Source organism: Mauremys reevesii, linkage group 13, assembly GCF_016161935.1.
Source record: "Mauremys reevesii isolate NIE-2019 linkage group 13, ASM1616193v1, whole genome shotgun sequence".
In the NCBI taxonomy this organism is placed as follows: Eukaryota; Metazoa; Chordata; order Testudines; family Geoemydidae; genus Mauremys; species Mauremys reevesii.
The window spans coordinates 6,759,083-6,776,958 of record NC_052635.1 but is presented as its reverse complement, the minus strand read 5'-3'; the positions used below and the strand labels follow the sequence as shown (position 1 = coordinate 6,776,958).

The 17,876-nt window shown below is 51.4% G+C and overlaps 1 protein-coding gene and 1 pseudogene across 2 annotated transcripts; both read right to left on the bottom strand.

Moving 5' to 3' along the window:
* Positions 1–217: 217 nt before the first annotated feature.
* Positions 218–1,814, bottom strand: LOC120379858 (annotated as a pseudogene).
* A 3,894-nt stretch (positions 1,815–5,708) lies between these two features.
* Positions 5,709–15,488, bottom strand: LOC120380383 (granzyme H-like). 2 transcript variants are annotated; one of them, XM_039498090.1, is made up of 5 exons: positions 15,425–15,488; positions 8,384–8,531; positions 7,701–7,836; positions 6,827–7,099; positions 5,709–6,487 (listed from the first exon to the last, which is right to left on the bottom strand). In XM_039498090.1, the coding sequence occupies exons 1-5, from the start codon at positions 15,480–15,482 to the stop codon at positions 6,338–6,340; spliced, it is 765 nt and encodes a 254-aa protein (XP_039354024.1). In that variant the 5' UTR covers positions 15,483–15,488; the 3' UTR covers positions 5,709–6,337. The 2 variants fall into 2 exon arrangements, with proteins under 2 accessions (XP_039354024.1, XP_039354025.1); XM_039498091.1 differs by lacking the exon at positions 15,425–15,488 and adding an exon at positions 10,918–10,973.
* Positions 15,489–17,876: the final 2,388 nt, after the last annotated feature.

Here is a 17,876-nt window from a genome sequence, read left to right as displayed (position 1 = left end):
AGCTGATGGGACATGGTCTTGAACTTGGCTCCTAACTCTCCTAGGCTCACTGCCTTGATGCTCATGGGTTGTGCACTGCCTGAGTGGAGCGATGGCTGGGGGGCGGTATCCTGAGGAGCGTGGTCTCCACCAATCTGCAAAGCAGGCCCTACATCTGGGCATCACCAAAGGACAGAAGCGACGCAGCTCCGGCCCCCACAGCTATTCCCAGCATGGCTCAGGGCTGCAGCCTCCTCATTGTGGCCTGTATCCAGGGGATGAAGGTGGAGACTCTTGTGTAGACTCTTGGAGGGCTCCCATTGAGAGGCCCCCAAGAGATGATGCCCTGGGCTCTTTTCCCACACACCACTGGGCCCCCAGAATCACCCTGAGAAACAAAACAAGCTACAGATGGAGAAAAGCTCAGTGAGTCATTTCTTGCCGTTCTCCAAACACTGATGGACACTTCAGTGACACCCCCCTGCTATCCAGATGGTCTCTGCTTGGGCCCCCCACAGCCCAGCCTGACTCAACAAACCCCCAACTCCTCCCAGTCGATCTCTGCCTCCCCCCCTGCCCCGAGAGAAGATCAGATATTTTCCCATTGGTTTGAACAGCACTTAGCACAGCAGGACCTGATCTCTGATCTTGTGGGCCCAACCGCAACCCCAGGAGCCTCGTTAATAATAACGATTTATCAAGGACACTTGGGACTTTCACCTTGAAAGAGGCTTTGTGTATCTTTGGTTCCCCCCTACACATCATCATGCAGGTGTTAAAGTTATGATATATCCCACCAGGATACTTCAGACAGGCCTCATCGTCCAGCACCTTCAAATCCACCTCCCGGAGCGTCCTGGGGAGCAACTTAGTGAGTGTATTTGTGCAGCCCCTGCCGGCAACGCTGCACACGGTCCCTGGTTGCAGTCGCTGATGAGCCGGGGGAGAGGGATGAGCCTCACTTGTTCATTGAGCTCTACCTTGTGGGGTGATGGGATGGGGATGGTACCTGCAGCAGTGTGATGTCACTGGGGGGGATGGGATGGGGCAGTACCTGCAGCAGTGTGATGTCATTGTTACGGTCACTCTGCTGAATTCCGGATGGGGGATCCGGCGGCGCACAGAGATTTTCTGTTGACTCTGTTCCTGTTGTTTAATGTTATGGGCTCCCAGGTGCACAGTGATCTTGCTGTAAAAGCCAAGAGCAATACATGGGCATTGGGGCAGGAGTGCACTGAGGTGGGGGATGGGCACATGGTGTGACATAAGTACTGATCTTGTGGGGACAGGGCAGTGATCTCAGACTCCTTCATTCCCCTTCTCCCCTGGGTCTCAGCTCCCCTCCAGCCAGGGGACCCCTCCCAGCTAGATCCAGACAGGGGTCTATGCCCAGCTCCCCCCTGCCTGTTCTGTGGCCCAGAGCCCAGATGGTGTCAATGGGACGTAGATCCATTGATTTACCCAGCGCTGGATCTGGACCATGGTTTGCAGAGGCCCCTAGAGACACACTGACGCCCCGTGACAAGATCAGACCCCTGGGCTCCGCTCTCCCAGCCTGTCCTGCTACCTGCTCCTTCCCTGCAACCTATGACGGCGCCAGAGCTCCCGGCTCCCCCATCACCCACTAACCTCCACCTGCCCCGACATCCCCAGCACAGAGGCGCTTACTCTCCATTGCAGTGAGCGACCGTCAGCAAGAAGTTCTCCGACACCAGGAGCCCTCCACAGCATAAACTTTTGTCTCCACGTTGTATTTCCAGATAGGCCATGTAGGGTCTGGAGTGGGGCTTGGCTTCCCAGCCTCCAATGATCTTACCTGGGGTAAAGAGCCCCATCATCTCCTTGGGCCATGCTGGGACCGAACTCCCCATCCCAAAGGGGAGTCCCCACAGCCTCAACCCACCCCTGTGATTCTCTCCCTGGGGGATCCCTGTCTCTGGAACTCTGCCCCCTGCTCAGCTCTGCCCCACACTGGACTCCCCATGCAGGGCCGCCCAGAGGATTCTGGGGGCCTGGGGTCTTCGGCAGAGGGGGGCCCTTCCGTTCCAGGACCCGCTGCCGAAGTGCCCCGAAGACCGCGGCGGGCCCCCCCCCCCCCGCCGCCGAAGTGCAGCCCGGTCTTCGGTGGTAATTCGACAGCTGGGGGCCCCTACCGCAGGTCTTCGGGGCACTTCGGCGGTGGGTCCCGGAATGGAAGGGCCCCCCGCCGCCGAACTACCACCGAAGACCAAGCTGAACTTCGGCGGCGGGTCCTGCTTCGGCGGTAATTCACCAGTGGGGGTTCCTTCTGCCCCGGAGCGGAAGGACCCCCCGCCGGCGAAGACCAGGAGTGGAAGAAGCTCCTGGGCCCGGCCCCGCAAGAGTTTTCTGGGCCCCCGGAGCGAGTGAAGGACCCCGCTCCAGGGGCCCCGAAAAACTCTTGTGGGGGCCCCTGTGGGGCCCAGCGCCTGGGGCAAATTGCCCCTCTTGCCCCCCCTCTGGGCGGCCCTGTCCCCATGGGGCCAGAGGGTAAACCTACAGCTCCAACCTCGCTGTATGGAGAATGCACAAGGAGGGGTCAGTAATCGCACTGGCTGGAGGTAACAGTTTTAGGGCCCAAAGTCACCCCAGATTGGGCCTGGGAGCCCCTGGAAGGGCACAGACAGGGCCCTTGTGGATGTTTCTTCTTCTCCACCATCCCACAGTGACGAGCCAGGGCTGCTCCATGGCTGACCCGTCAAACTTTTTACAAACATCATTTTTTCTCAGAAAGATTCGTCTCAAACCTGTCTGAATTAATGTGGTGAAACTGATTCTTTCCCCCCAGTGTTAGGTAATATCTAGGCCAACATTTAAAAGTACCACTTTCGAGTTTTTCCCATGAAAAATAAAACATGTTCTGTGATACCCTCTGAAGAAGTCTCCAGCCAGGTGGGTGGGTGTGTTGGAAAATCCCACTTTTAACAAATTGCTATTATTTGCATGAGGGTGGCACATAAGCCAAGAACCAAGCCCCTATTATGCCAGGGGCTGCGCAGAAACTAACTGAGATCAGGGGCTCCCTTGCTCCAGGCCTTTCACTGACCCAGGCAGCGTCCAGACACAAGCTGAATTCCTCTTCACATTGTTCAGATTGGAAAACTGATGTCCAGGGAGATATTTTGTAAACCCGTATTTCGCTCTGGATCCCTCTCTTGTAATTGGTATGTCTGATGGATGAGGTGTGGGATCTGTCCATCCAGGTATCAGTGTCACTATCTAGAAGCATTCCAGAACCTCTCTAGATCCATTCAGATGCATGAATACCCAACTAACTCCATTAAAATTCATGCTAGATTCACTTCAATTGATGCTGTTCCATTTTAGATCTATCCATACCCACATAGCCACCTCTTCTAGATCGATGCACATCCCTGTACATCCATTCTAGATCCAGCTCCCCACCCTACCAGTACTGTACCCACTTGCTGTCTGTACCCTGCTGGTTGCTCCAGTAGGAGTCACTGACCTGACTTGGGGCCAGTAGGGTGTTTGACTGGGAGCGTCCATGTCTGGTCCCTGGGGGGGGGGATGCAGGAATGACTGGACCAGTGATGCTCCTGGTGCTCTGTGTGTGAATCCCCATAGGGGGACAGCACCTCCCCTGACATGCCAGGCACCCTGTGGACAGGGGATGGGACTGAGCCCCCTTGGGGGCTGATAAACTCAATGGGGTTGTCACTTTGGGTGTCACATACACAATGTCTGGGGTGGGACGCTGGTATCAGGGTGATCAGAGCCACCTGCCTCTATCTCACACACAGGGGCACAGGGGTGTGTTTTCTCACCCAGCATCGATACCAACCAGTGTTACCCACAGCCCATGTTCACAGGAGAGCTGGGGAAGGGCAGAACTTGGTGCTTGGAACAGTGACAGCAGCACAGAGATGTCCTAGAGGGGAAAGGCCCCACGTCTCACTTTGCACCCCCTGAACCAGCCAGTCCCCGGCCATGAGCCTGTTTCAGACCTAGCCCCCCCCACCCCTGTAGGGGAAAGGCCCCAAATGCATTCCCCACTCCCCTGAGCCAGCCTGTCCCCTATCCCAGGGCCGGCATTAGTCTCACCAATGCTGCATAGAGAGCCAAATCCTCTCCCTGCTCCTTTGCCCCTGTTATTACAGCCCAGGCTGTGGTCAGTTTTGCCCCAGCGGTGCGTGGGGAGCTCACAGTGTTGCTTGTTCACTGTAGCCCCCCTAGATCCTTTGTGGAGCCCCAGTTCTCCGGGACACAGCCCCAGACCAGGGGAGGTGGCCGCGTCCCTGGGGCTGGGAGGGAGAACACTGCGTCGGCTGGATTCTCACCTCTGGGGTGTGACTGGGCCCAGCTCAGCAAGCGCCTCAGCCTGCTCCCTGCACCTGCCCTGGCTCTGTCAGCATTGACCGCTCTGCCCAGCACTGTGACACCCGCAGGTCTGATGGCAGCTTGAGCTGGGACCCTGGGGTGACTCTGGTTCCTGGTGTCCAACCTGAGCCAGGGAGCATGTCCGGGCTCTCGGATGACAAGGGCTGCATTGTGCTGGGTGCTGTACAGTGTTTATTAGGTGTATTATGGTAGCGCCTAGAAGACCCAGTCATGGCAAAGGATCCCATTGCCGCTGCACATGCCTTGTTGGGTGTATCACAGTAGCACCGAGGTGGACTCCCAGCTATGGCCCAGGACCCCACCGTGCCAGGTGCTGTACAAACACAGCGATGGCCCCTGTCCCCAGTTGCTCACAGTCTAGGTATAGGACAGGAGAAAACAAGTGGATACAGACAGGCTGACGGGGAAGAACCAGGGGAACATTGAGATGACACTAATAGGCATTGGCAGATGGTGCCATGTTCCAATCTGAGACGTCTCTTCCCAGAGCATCAGAGCCGTGTCCGGTCCATTGATTCTTGCTGCACTGGGCTCGGTTTGTGATGCATTTCCTTTGCAGGGGAGCTGGTGCAAACAACAATGGAGTTTGGCCCCTGCCTGAATAGCCCCTGATTAGAGTCAGTCGGGCGGTGTGGGAGGTGTGGACACACACAGAGGCTCCTTGGGATCAGGCCTTGACATCTGGGCTGAGATGCCTGATGGAGGGCCTGGCCTGCCTGATGTTTGTGACCCCTCTGTCCTCAGACAGGTGCAGAGTGGAAGAGGAATGACGTACAAGGGAACTAAGAATACCCTGGTACCGAGTTCTCCTCCAGTGGCCTAAAGTGCACTCCTGTTAGCTGGGAGCTGGCCTAGGTGTCAGCGGTGGGATACTAGAGTCAGGAGAGCTGACAACTCACACAGTGGAAGCAGCAAAGAATCCTGTGGCACCTTATAGACTAACAGACGTTTTGCAGCATGAGCTTTCGTGGGTGAATACCCACTTCTTCGGATGCAAGTGGGTATTCACCCACAAAAGCTCATGCTGCAAAACATCTGTTAGTCTATAAGGTGCCACAGGATTCTTTGCTGCTTCTACAGAACCAGACTGACATGGCTACCCCTCTGATACTTAACACACACAGTGATTTGCTTTTTCACCTGTGATTTTCCTTGTGTTTCTGGCAGATCTGGCATGAACTACTCAAACCCAGGGGGTGAATTCCCCACCGGGCCCCAAATCCTGGTTACCCCTGGTAGGTACAAGTTAGCTGGGAGTCCGAGGCTGGGGGGGTTCATTCAATTCCCAGGAAGGCACCACTTCATTGTTTGCAACTTCATTTTTATTCATTGCTGGCTAAGCGGGAGCAAGCGAAATGCACCAGGCCGCACAGCAGGGCAGGACAGGGGAGGTTAGAAAGAGGCGCTCAGAGTTGTCATTTCAACTGAAATCAGTTCAGTGCATAATTTCCTAATTTCCCTTCCAATGAACAAACTCCTGCTCTCACTGCTGGGAACAGGTGTCTTTGGAAGGAGCGGTGGCTACCCCGGGGGAAATAATGTGGAAAAGGCCCAATGAGGACAGGGCAGGCTGCAGTTTTAACAGGAGTTAACAGGTCAGGATGTCTCATAAACGGTCACTCGACTGGTTGACATGTGGGAGGGCTACAAGCTGCTGTGTCTGCCCCAGGGTTTGGCTCATGTCCGTTACCCCGGGGGAAATAAACCAGCTGATTCCCTAGCAAAGACGCAGCCTAAGGGCCTGGGTTGGGATTGCCAAGGGAGCTGAGGGAGTTGGAATTGAACATGGCTCCTAACTCCCCCAGGCTCCCTACTCTGATACTCATGGGTTGGGCACTGCCTGAGAGGAGCGATGTCTGGGGTGGGGGAGATCAGCCTGCGGGGAGTCAACCCCTCTGCAAAGCAGCCGCTACATCTGGGCCAATGCAAAGGACAGAAGCGACGCAGCTCCAGCCCCTGCAGCGATTCCCAGCACGGCTCAGGGCTGCAGTTTCTTCATCATCCTCTGTATCCAGGGGATGAAGGTGGAGAGTCTCACATAGACCCTTGGGGGGCTCCCATTGACAGGTCCCCAAGAGACGATGCCCTGGGCTGTTTTCCCACACACCAGGGGGCCCCCAGAGTCACCCTGTGAAACAAAACAAGCCACAGATGGTGAAAAGCTCAGTGAGGCATTTCCTGCTGTTCTTCAAACACTGATGGACACTTCAGTGACACCCCCCTGTTAGCCAGATGGTCTCTGCTTGGGCCCCCCACAGCTCAGCCTGACTCAACAAACCCCCAACTCCTCCCAGTTGGTCTCTGCCGTTCACCCCCTGACCCCGCGAGAGATCAGATATTTTCCCATTGGTTTGAACAGCACTTAGCACAGCAGGGCCTGATCTCTGATCTTTGCTTGTGGGCCCAACTGCAACCCCAGGAGCCTTATTAATAATAACGATTTATCAAGGGCACTTGGGAGTTTCACCTTGAAAGAGGCTTTGTGCTCCTTTGGGTCCCCCACACACATCATCGTGTGGGTGTTATATTTACGATATATCCCACCAGGATACTTCAGACAGGCCTCATCGTCCAGCACCTTCAAATCCACCTCCCGGAGCGTATCAGGGAGCACCTTCCTGAGTGCGCTTGTGCGGCCCCAGCCGGCAACACTGCACACGGTCCCTGGTTGCACTCGTTGATGAGCGGGGGGGAGAGGGATGAGCCCCACCTGTTCATTGAGCTCTGACTTGTGCTCCAGCTACAACCAAGAGAGGACACAAGCACAAGGGTCAATATGAAAATCAGTGTTGATGAGAGGTAGAGAAAGAATCCAAGGAGAGGGAAACTACAGCCAATGTATGTCCATGGAGACACTGCGGGGCGGGGTGATGGGATGGGGTGGTACCTGCAGCAGTGTGAGGTCACTGGGGGCGGGGTGATGGGATGGGGCTGGTACCCGCAGCAGTGTGAGGTCACTGGTAGAGGGGTAATGGGATGGGGGAGGTACCTGCAGCAGTGTGAAGTCACTGGGGGCGGGGTGATGGGATGGGGGCAGTACCTGCAGCAGTGTGAGTTCACTGGGGGCGGGGTGATGGGATGGGGGCAGTACCTGCAGCAGTGTGAGTTCACTGGAGGTGGGGTGATGGGATGGGGGCGGTGCCTGCCACAGTGTGAGGTCACTGAGGGAGGAGTGATGGGATGGGGGTGGTACCTGCAGCAGTGTGTGGTCACTGGGGGGGTGATGCGATGGGGGCGGTACCTGGAGCAGTGTGAGGTCACTGGGGGGGATGATGGGACGGGGGTGGTACCTGCAGCAGTGTGAGGTCACTGGGGGTGGGATGATGGGATGGGGGCGGTACCTGCAGCAACATGATGTCATTCATATGGGTCTTCCTGTTGTATTCCGGATGGGGGATCCGGAAGCGCACAGGGATTTTCTGTTGACTCTGTTCCTGTTGTTTAATGTTATGGGCTCCCAGGTACACAGTGATCTTGCTGTAAAAGCCAAGAGCAATACATGGGTATTGGGCCAGGAGTGCACTGTGGTGGGGGATGAACACATGTTGGTCTGACATAAGTACTGATCTTGTGGGGACAGGACAGCCTGGGTCGCTCAGGCAGTGATCTCAGACTCCTTCTTCCCCTTGATCCTTGGCCCTCAGCTCCCCTCCAGCCAGGTGACCCCTCCCAGCTAGATCCAGACGGGTCTATGCCCAGCTCCTCCCTGTCCGGAGCCCTGCAGAGCTGTCCTGGGGCTGTGAGTCCCTCCCTGTTCTATCTGGGCAGTGGGCCAGACCCCAACTGGTGTCAATGGCCATAGCCCCATTGATTTACCCAGCGTTGGATCTGGACCATGTTTTTCAGAGCCCCCTAGAAACACACCGACACCCCCTGAACAGATCAGACCCCTGGGCTCTGCTCTCCCAGCCTGTCCTGCTAATGGCTCCTTCCCTGCAACCCACGATGGTGCCAGAGCTCCCAGCTCCCCCATCACCCACTAAGGCCCGACCTGCCCCGACATCCCCAGCACAGAGGCGCTTACTCTCCATTGCAGTGAGCGGCCGTCAGCACAAAGTTCTCCGACACCAGGAACCCTCCACAGCGAAATCTGTCGTCTCCGCGTAGTATATTCAGATAGGCCATGTAGGGTCTGGAGTGGGGCTGGGCTTCCTGTCCGCCAATGATCTCTCCTGGGGGAAGACCAGGTACATATAAAGTGTCTCATTGTTTCCCTAGCCTGGGCAGGGATCAATCTCCCCATCCCAAAGGGGAGTCTCCACAACCTCAACCCACCTCCTGTGATGCTCTCCTTGGGGGATCCCTGTCCCTGGAACCCTGCCCCCTGCTCAGCTCTCCCCCAGACTGGACACCCCACGGGGGCAAAGGTTAAATCTAAAGCTCTGACCTCGCTAGGTGAAGAATCAGTGCCAAAGGCATCGGGAGTGTGTCACTAATTGTAGTGCCTTGAGGTAATGGCACGTCCCCTGCTGACGTTTCACCTTCTTCACCAATCCCCAGTGACAAGCCAGGGCTGGTCCAAAGCTGCCCCTCCAAACTGTTTTTGTACAGAAAATCGGATTTTCTAGACAATGAAAAGTTTCCCAGAAGGCGTCTCCTTGCCTCAAACATTTTGGCTTTTTTTTAAACTGATTATTTCTCCCCAGTTTTCAACAATTTTCATCTGAAAATTTGTAAGTTTTTAGACACCAAAACACTTTTAATTTTGGTCACACTGCAGACTAAGATGGAGAGGTGAGGTATGCAAGGGAAACGTGCCGCCCCCCGTCTGTTTAGCCCTGCTGCCTTCGCTCTCCTTTAGCCATTACTGCTTTCATTTCTACAAATGTTACCCAGATTGCCAGGCTCTATGGTAACATTATGCACACCTGGCTTGCAAATTTGAACTAAACACTGATCTCCTAAAAAAGCATTGGGAGGAGAAACTAGGTCAATTATTTTCTGCTAACCAAATGGAAACAAATTTTAGCCACTGCTCCGAACCGCCCCTTGGAGCTACATTTAAGATTAATTCCACAAGAATCATATGGAGGAGGCATTGGACCCCTCTTCAACTGTTCAATGCAGGTGCTGCTAAGTCAGCTGTGACAAGCAGGTGCTGACTTAACCCTCATGCTCATAGACCGGTGGGCTTTGGGCAGAACTGTAGGGGACAGTGTTTTTTTTTCTCCTATCAAATAAAATTAAGCATGTAACTTTCAACCTAGTGGGTGTTATCTGGAAGCAGAATAACTCAGAAAGCCGTTGGCTAAGCAGAGAACATAAGAACATAAGAAAGGCTGTACTGGGTCAGACCAAAGGTCCATCTAGCCCAGTATCTGTCTACCGACAGTGGCCAATGCCAGGTGCCCCAGAGGGAGTGAACCTAACAGGCAATGATCAAGTGATCTCTCTCCTGCCATCCATCTCCATCCTCTGACAAACAGAGGCTAGGGACACCATTCTTACCCATCCTGGCTAATAGCCATTTATGGACTTAGCCACCATGAATTTATCCAGTCCCCTTTTAAACATTGTTATAGTCCTAGCCTTCACAACCTCCTCAGGTAAGGAGTTCCACAAGTTGACTGTGCTCTGCGTGAAGAAGAACTTCCTTTTATTTGTTTTAACCTGCTGCATATTAATTTCATTTGGTGACCCCTAGTTCTTGTATTATGGGAATAAGTAAATAACTTTTCCTTATCCACTATCTCAACATCACTCATGGTTTTATATACCTCTATCATATCCCCCCTTAGTCTTCTCTTTTCCAAGCTGAAGAGTCCTAACCTCTTTAATCTTTCCTCATATGGGACCCTCTCTAAACCCCTAATCATTTTAGTTGCCCTTTTCTAAACCTTTTCTAGTGCTAGAATATCTTTTTTGAGGTGAGACCACATCTGTACACAATATTCGAGATGTGGGCGTACCATGGATTTATATAAGGGCATAATATATTCTCAGTCTTATTCTCTATCCCCTTTTTAATGATTCCTAACATCCTGTTTGCTTTTTTGACCGCCTCTGCACACTGCGTGGACATCTTCAGAGAACTATCCACGATGACTCCAAGATCTTTTTCCTGACTCATTGTAGCTAAATTAGCCCCCATCATGTTGTATGTATAGTTGGGGTTATTTTTTCCAACGTGCATTACTTTACATTTATCCACATTAAATTTCATTTACCATTTTGTTGCCCAATCACTTAGTTTTGTGAGATCTTTTTGAAGTTATTCACAATCTGCTTTGGTCTTAACTATCTTGAGTAGTTTAGTTTCATCTGCACTAACAGCAGTGAAAAGACAAGTCCCATCAAAACGGAAACCCCCAAAGCAACCAGCAATCGAAGATCAGAGTGTAGACACCCTAAGCCTGGCTACCATGGAAAGAGCTACAGGCTGTTACAGAGCTTCCCAAGCAATGTTGTTAGAGGTATGAGATGCTCTCCTGGAGGTATCTGATCATCCTGTCAAATGCATGGGCCCACCTCAACCCCCCTCTTCCCTACCCACTTCCTTCCGCTCCCTGTATCTATCCCTGACATAAACAGACAGTTAAGGGTTAATGCCTCTTTTACCTGTGAAGGGTTAAGAAGTTCACCTAGCCTAGCTGACATCTGACCAGAGGAACCAATGCAGGATAAGATGTATCAAAAGGAAGGAGGGAAGTTTCCTTTGTTTAGAGTCAGTTTCAGTTTTGGCCGGAGTGGAAAAGATCAAGGAACCTGTTGTGTATTTGGTTGTCATGGTTTTTGTTCCTATGGCAACTGAGTTAGATTATTAGGGGATGGCCCAGCCGTTTCGGCCTGTTGGGTGAGCTCTGTGTCTGTAAATAAAATGGTAGTTTTGTTAGCTGTCTGCTGTCTGGCCTCAAGTGATTTCTTCCTAAACCGGCTGCACCCAAGGATATAACAAGTGGTGACGAGGGTGGGATTCCGGTGCTGCTCCAGTAACAGAAGGAAGTAGAAGTCAAGGTAAAGAACAAACAAACAAAAAAGCTGCTTGTTTGCACTGACTGTGAAAGTGAAACTAAAAATCATGGCTACTCTGACCAGGCCACTGGAACCTTTTGATGAGAATATAGAGCAGTGGCATGTGTATACTGAGCGTTTTGAGCTTTTTGTTATTGCAAATGACATTACAGAAGCGAAGAAGGTGCCAATATTCTTAAGTGTTGTAGGGGCTAAAACCTACTCCCTGCTACGCAGCTTACTACACCCTGTTAAGCCAGCGACTAAATCTTACAGTGACATTGTGGAAATCCTGGGGTCCCATTTTCCCCCAAAACCAATGGTAATTGCTGAAAGATATAGGTTCCACAAAAGAGACCAAAAGGAAGATGAAACAGTTGTACAATTTGTAGCAATTTAAAAAAAGCTAGCAGAACACTGTGAATTTAAGGAGATGTTAAATGATGCCCTGTGTGACAGGTTAGTGTGTGGCCTCTACAGTGAAGCTATACGGAAGCGCCTACTGACAGAGGCTCAGCTTACCTTACAGAAGGCTGTTGATATTGCTGTCTCCATGGAACTGGTTACAAGGGAGGCGCAATACATCGGTGCATCCCCTAGGGTGCAAAAAGTGTCACAAGAACCGACCCACAAAACTGTGCAGAGTCAAGAATGTTACCGCTGTGGTAAGCCGCATCACCAGGCATCAGAATGCTGGTGTAAGGACCTGGTGTGTCGACACTGTGGCAAAAGGGGACACATTGAGTGTGCCTGTAAACAAAAGAAAAAGAGGCTTGTGGTCTGGCCGACAAAAAGAGGAACCCTGCATACCCTAGAGCAGACCCAGGATGATCAAAGTGACACCTCATGGCAAGAGGAAGTGCCACTGCATGTTTTGTCTTTGGCAGTGGGCTCACATGAATACTGGGTAACCCCGTTGTTGGATGGCAAACCTATACGCATGGAACTGGACACCGGTGCAGCCGTCTCGCTGGTCTCCAAGACTGTGTATAAAGAAAAGCTACAGCATCTTCCGCTTAAGGCAACTGTTCTGAAGACGTATACGGGAGAAGCTGTGCCCATGTTGGGCACTATTGATGTTAAGGTGGAGCTCAATGGACAGGCTGCTAAATTGCCACTGTTTGTGGTGAGAGGTAACTACCCAGCCTTAATGGGTAGGTCTTGGCTTGGGAAGATTCAACTGAACTGGGCAGAAGTGTACCGGATGACTAAAGAAGAAACCAGTCTAACCCCTATACTAAGGAAACATGCTGCTGTTTTTGGAGATGATTTGGGAAGTATGAAGGGAATCACGGTGACATTGAACATTAAACCTGACAGTCCACCAAAATATCTGAAAGCCCGAACTGTGCCATATGCCATCAGGCCGAAAGTTGAAGCAGACCTGGAGTGCCTGGTCACCAATGGAGTCCTAATACCAGTTACCCATAGCTCATGGACCACTCCTATCGTTCCCAATAGTGAAGAAAGATGGCTCTCTCCGGATCTGCAGTGATTTTAAAGTCACTGTCAACCCAGTGTTGTGTGCAGAGCAATACCTGCTTCCCCGCATCGATGACCTCTTCGCAGGCCTGGCTGGGGGACAAAAGTTCAGTAAGATTGATCTGAGTCAAGCATATTTACAGATGTACGTCGATGAAAAGTCCCAAGAGCTGTTGACTATTGTGACTCATAAGGGGCTTTATCGATACTGTCGCCTACCCTTCGGAATAACGTCTGCTCCCGCCCTGTTCCAGAGGGCTATGGACCAGATCTTGTGTGGCTTATCAGGAGTTCAGTGCTATCTGGATGATATCCTGGTCACTGGAAGAAATGAAGAGGATCACTTAAAGAATTTAGAGGCTACCCTACAAAGACTGGAAGAGTATGGCCTACGAGTTCGCAAAGACAAGTATGAATTCTTCAAGCCTTCTGTTGAATATTTGGGACACATCTGCAGTTGAGTGGTCTGATTTCACCACTTCTGGTGAGACACCGAATCACAAATCACCTGTTTCTGACTGTTCTCCTCAATTACTGCCGGCAGCTGAGATACCCCTTTGCCCAGCATGAGCTGATACCACCTCCTCACCTGTTCGTGCTGCGGACCCAGAGCCCATGGTACTTTCGGGTGCAACAACACCAGAAGTTCACCGTAATCCGCCTAGAGACAGAAGGCCTCCTCATCGGCTGGATCTTTAGCTAGGGCGAACCCACGGTTATGGGGCAAAATAATCCCCAGGGTTTAGCCGGGAATGGAGGCAGTCCACCCTCCTTCTCTAGTCTAGTGTGTGTTTTATTTAGAGGATGTTCTTATTGGGGGGGAGGAATATGTTGTGTATTTGGTTGTCATGGTTTTTGTTCCTATGGCAACTGAGTTAGATTATTAGGGGATAGCCCAGCCGGTTTCGGCCGGTTGGGTCAGCTCTGTGTCTGTAAATAAAATGGTAGTTTTGTTAGCTGTCTGCTGTCTGGCCTCAAGTGATTTCTTCCTAAACCGGCTGCCCCCAAGGATATAACAGAACCAGCCTCTTATCAGTGTAGTGAGTATTAAGGAAGGAACTAAATAAGTTTATGTTTATTTTCTTTTTGTAACTTGTCTTGGCATTAGGGGAATAATCAAATTGGGAATTCTTTTATGTACTAAGTTTTGCCCAGGGGAACATCCTCTGTGTTTTGAATCTGTTGTCTGTGAGATGAACTTGTATGCTATCTCCCAGAGGGTTTTTTTTCTTTTACCTTTCTTTTCTTTAATTAAAAGCCTTCTTTTTAAGGACATGATTGATTTTTCCAAGGGGATTGGATCTGGACTCACAAGGGATTGGGGGGGGGAAGAGGGGGAAGGAGTAATTCTTCCTTGTGTTAAGATCCAAGGAGTTTGGATCGGTGTTCACCAGGGAATTGGTGGAGAAGTCTCTCAAGGCTACCCAGGAAGGGGAAGGTTTTGGGGGGAGGGAGACAGAGTTTTCCAAATGACTCAAATATTTGGATGGTGGCAGCATATTGATCTAAGCTGGTAATTAAGCTTAGGAGGTTCACATGCAGGTCCCCACATCTATACTCTAAGGTTCAGAGTGGGGGTGAAACCTACGATAATCCCTCTCATTTGAATTTTGCTTCTAGCCTTTATCTTACTTTAATAATTTTTCTTTAACTAGCTGGATTTTTATAAAGCATATTTTGTTTGTAAATTGTGGAATACATAAGGGATTGATATTCTAACCGTTCATACTACAGATAACTAAATGTTTCAAGCCTAGCTAAGGTGAGGGAGCAAATGGGATAGATGGAGGTGGAAGTGAGAAAGTCTCTAACCATCAGAGGGACCTAGGAATTAGGAATTGCCAGACTGCATGGTTTGTTTTAACCCTGTGCAAATGCACATCTGGTTCGTTGAAGGCTGGTTCGCTGAGGTTAATTAGCCCCTGGGAAGCTTCTGACACTTTTGACAGATTTAAATCAATATCAGGGCAGCCACAGGCAGAGCTGAACCCGCTGAACGACAGATGTGGTTTAAAATCAGGTTAGTTAAAGCAATACAAGTTTGTGTGCAGCTCACATCTGAATGTTTTAAAACACAACTCATGGATGCCAGTCTGAGGTCCATATGAATGAGGCTGTTTTGACAGTCTCTCGCTGTTATTTGCATATGGTGCTACCAACTCAGATGAAAGCCCCATTGTGCTGGGTGCTGCACAGACCCTCAGGGAAAGTCAGTCCCTTCCCTAAAGGGCTTCAATTTAAAATGACATCACACACACACAGGAAAAAGAGCTAGAACCCAGGAGTCCTGACTGCCTCCCCGCAAGCTCCACTCTAATCATTAGACCCTACTCCCTAGCAGGGGATAGAACCCAGGAGTCTTGGCTCCTAGCCCCTAGCTAAAATACCCTTGTGTCGCTCTCCTGCTCTCAAGCTCACTGCGTATGTCTCAGTACCAGCTCCACCACCTAACTCCTTCACCCCACACCTCCAAACCGTTTCCTAGCAGGGTTCTGGGAGCCAGCAATCACCCTTGCAGAAGCATCTGACTCTGGGGAGGATCCAGGATTTGAAAACAGCCCAGAGAGCTCCCGGCTCCACTCCCCAGGATACCTGATTCCCCCTCCCCCCCACCACACACACGCACACTCACCAGCCCCAGCCCCGGGAAGCAGGAGAAAGGCCACGGGCAGCAGGATCAGGATCAGCATTATCGCCGTCTGAGAAAAGTGACAGTGCTCGTGCCTCAGCCCTGGGGGATTTATAGAATCAGCAGGAAACCACAGATCACACACTCTCTCCCCTAGTGAGGAGCTGGTACCCTCAGAAACCTTAGCCTTACTCCACTGACACATGGGGGGCACAAGGGAGGGAGCTGGTGGCTGAAAAACAACCTCTCTCTGGAGGAAGGAGCCCAGGGGAAAGTCTCTCTGGGACAAGACATCTCTCACCCCATCCCAGAACATCTGGGAGCAGGGCCCCCTGGGACCTGCCTGGAGCCCAGCACACCTGGTGCAGGGCTCATCTGGAGCTCGCCCCCTCCTCTGCTCCAGCAGCTCATCTGGTGGGGAGTGCAGCTGATGCTGAGTGTGCATCTTCGAGCAATAAGAAGGGGATGACGTCCCTCCTGTGACTTCCTGTAGCCCACCCACAGAGCCCACGGCAGAAATTCTCCCAGACGCTGGGGAGCACGTAGCAAATTTGGAGGGGCATTTGTGGTCACATACTGCCAATCCCCCACTGCACGGCTTCTGGCCTGCTCCATCAAGACTATTACATGTCTATATCTTTGTCTGAAAATTTGTTATTTCTCCAATCCCAATGAGCTGAGTCATTTTCTTCTTCTCCTGGTTCTTAGAAAACTTTCAAGACCAGCTTTGTTTTCTCGGTGTAATCTTTCATAACTGCCTGGCCTCTGGCTAGCTGGTCTCCAGATAACGGGCAATGGGGGCGGGGGGAACAAAGCTCAGGGGATTTCATCTCAGAAGACATTTCATAGAGTAGAATCATAGAAATATTATCCTGGAAGGGACCTTGAGAGGTCACCTGGTCCATCCCCCTCTTGTAGGCAAGACCATGTCAACTTAGACCATCCCTGATAGGTGTTTGTCCGGCCTGGACCTAAAAACCTTCAGTGATGTGGATTCCACAACCTCCCTTGGGATCCTATTCCAGAGATTAACTCCATTTAGGGTTAGAAAGTTTTTTTCCTGTTACTAACCACAATCTCCCTTGCTGCAGATGACCATTACTTGTTGTACTCCTGTCAGCGGGACATGGAGAACAATTGACTCCCATACTTTTTAGAACAGCCCTTAACATATTGGAAGACTGTTCTCAGGTTCCTCTTAGCCTCCTCTTCTCTAAACATACCCAGTTTTTTTCACCTTTCCTCCAAATTCAGATTTTCTAAACCTTTGACTATTTTTGTGGCTGTCCTCTAGACCCTGTCCAGTTACTCAACATCTCTCCTAAAGTGTGGCACCCAGAACTGGACACAGTAGAATCATAGAATCATAGAAGGTTAGGGATGGAAGAGACCTCAGGATGTCATCTAGTCCAACCCTCTGCTCAAAGCAGGACCAACCCCAACTAAATCATCCCAGCCAGGGCTTTGTCAAGCTGTGCCTTAAAAGCCTCTAAGGAAGGAGATTCCACCACCTCCCTAGGTTACCCACCCAATGCTTCACCACCCTCCTAGTGAAATAGTGTTTCCTAATAGCCAACCTAGACCTCCCTCACTGCAACTTGAGACCACTACTATTTGTTTTGGAATCTGCCACCACTGAGAACAGTCGAGCTCCATCATCATTGGAATCCCCTTTCAGATAGTTGAAGGCTGCTATCAAATCCCCCCTCACTCTTCTCTTCTCCAGTCTAAATAAGCCCAGTTCCCCCAGCCTTGCCTCATAAATCATGTGCCCCAGCCTCTCAATAGTTTCTGTACCCTCCACTGGACTCTCTCCAATTTGTCCACATCCTTTCTGTAGTGGGGGGCCCAAAACTGGACACAGTACTCCAGATGTGGCCTCCCCAGTGCCGAATAGAGGGGAATAATCACTTCCCTCAGTCTGCTGGCAAGACTTCTACTAATGCAGCCCAAAATGCCATTAGCCTTCTTGGCAACAAGGGCACACTGTTGACTCATATCCAGCTTCTCATCCACTGTAATCCACAGGTCCCTTTCTGCCAATCAGTCCCCAGCCTGTAACAGTGCCTGGGATTCTTCCATCTTAAGTGCAGACTCTGCACTTGTCCTTGTTGAACCGCCTCAGATTTCTTTTGGCCCAATTCTCCAATTTGTCTAGTTCACTGTGGACCCTATCCCTAGTTTCCAGCTTATGTACCTCTCCTCCAAGCTTAGTGTCATCCGCAAACTTGCTGAGGGTTCAATCCATCTGTAGTGAGGCGCCCTGGGTCCCAGCTGTGCCTGAGAGGGCCAAGCCTCAGGTGCCGCCAAAGTGGGTGGAGCCGCCGCCGCCAGTTCCCGCCCCCCAGAAGTCAAGGGGCGGGACAGGAAGTATAAAAGCGCAGCCCCGGCACTCACTTGGAGGCCAGTCGCCGAAGAGAACAGATGCCGGTGGCCGAGCTCCCGCCCGGCCTGA

What these genes read in the sequence shown, in the direction of transcription:
- LOC120380383 (XM_039498090.1), bottom strand. Translation starts at nt 15,482, where the DNA reads ATGCTGATCCTGATCCTGCTGCCCGTGGCCTTTCTCCTGCTTCCCGGG. An exon ending in GCTTCCCGGGGCTGGGGCTG is followed by an intron (nt 8,532 to 15,424) that starts GTGAGTGTGCGT and finishes GTCTTCCCCCAG; the next exon opens with GAGAGATCATTGGCGGACAG. An exon ending in GCCGCTCACTGCAATGGAGA is followed by an intron (nt 7,837 to 8,383) that starts GTAAGCGCCTCT and finishes TGGCTTTTACAG; the next exon opens with CAAGATCACTGTGTACCTGG.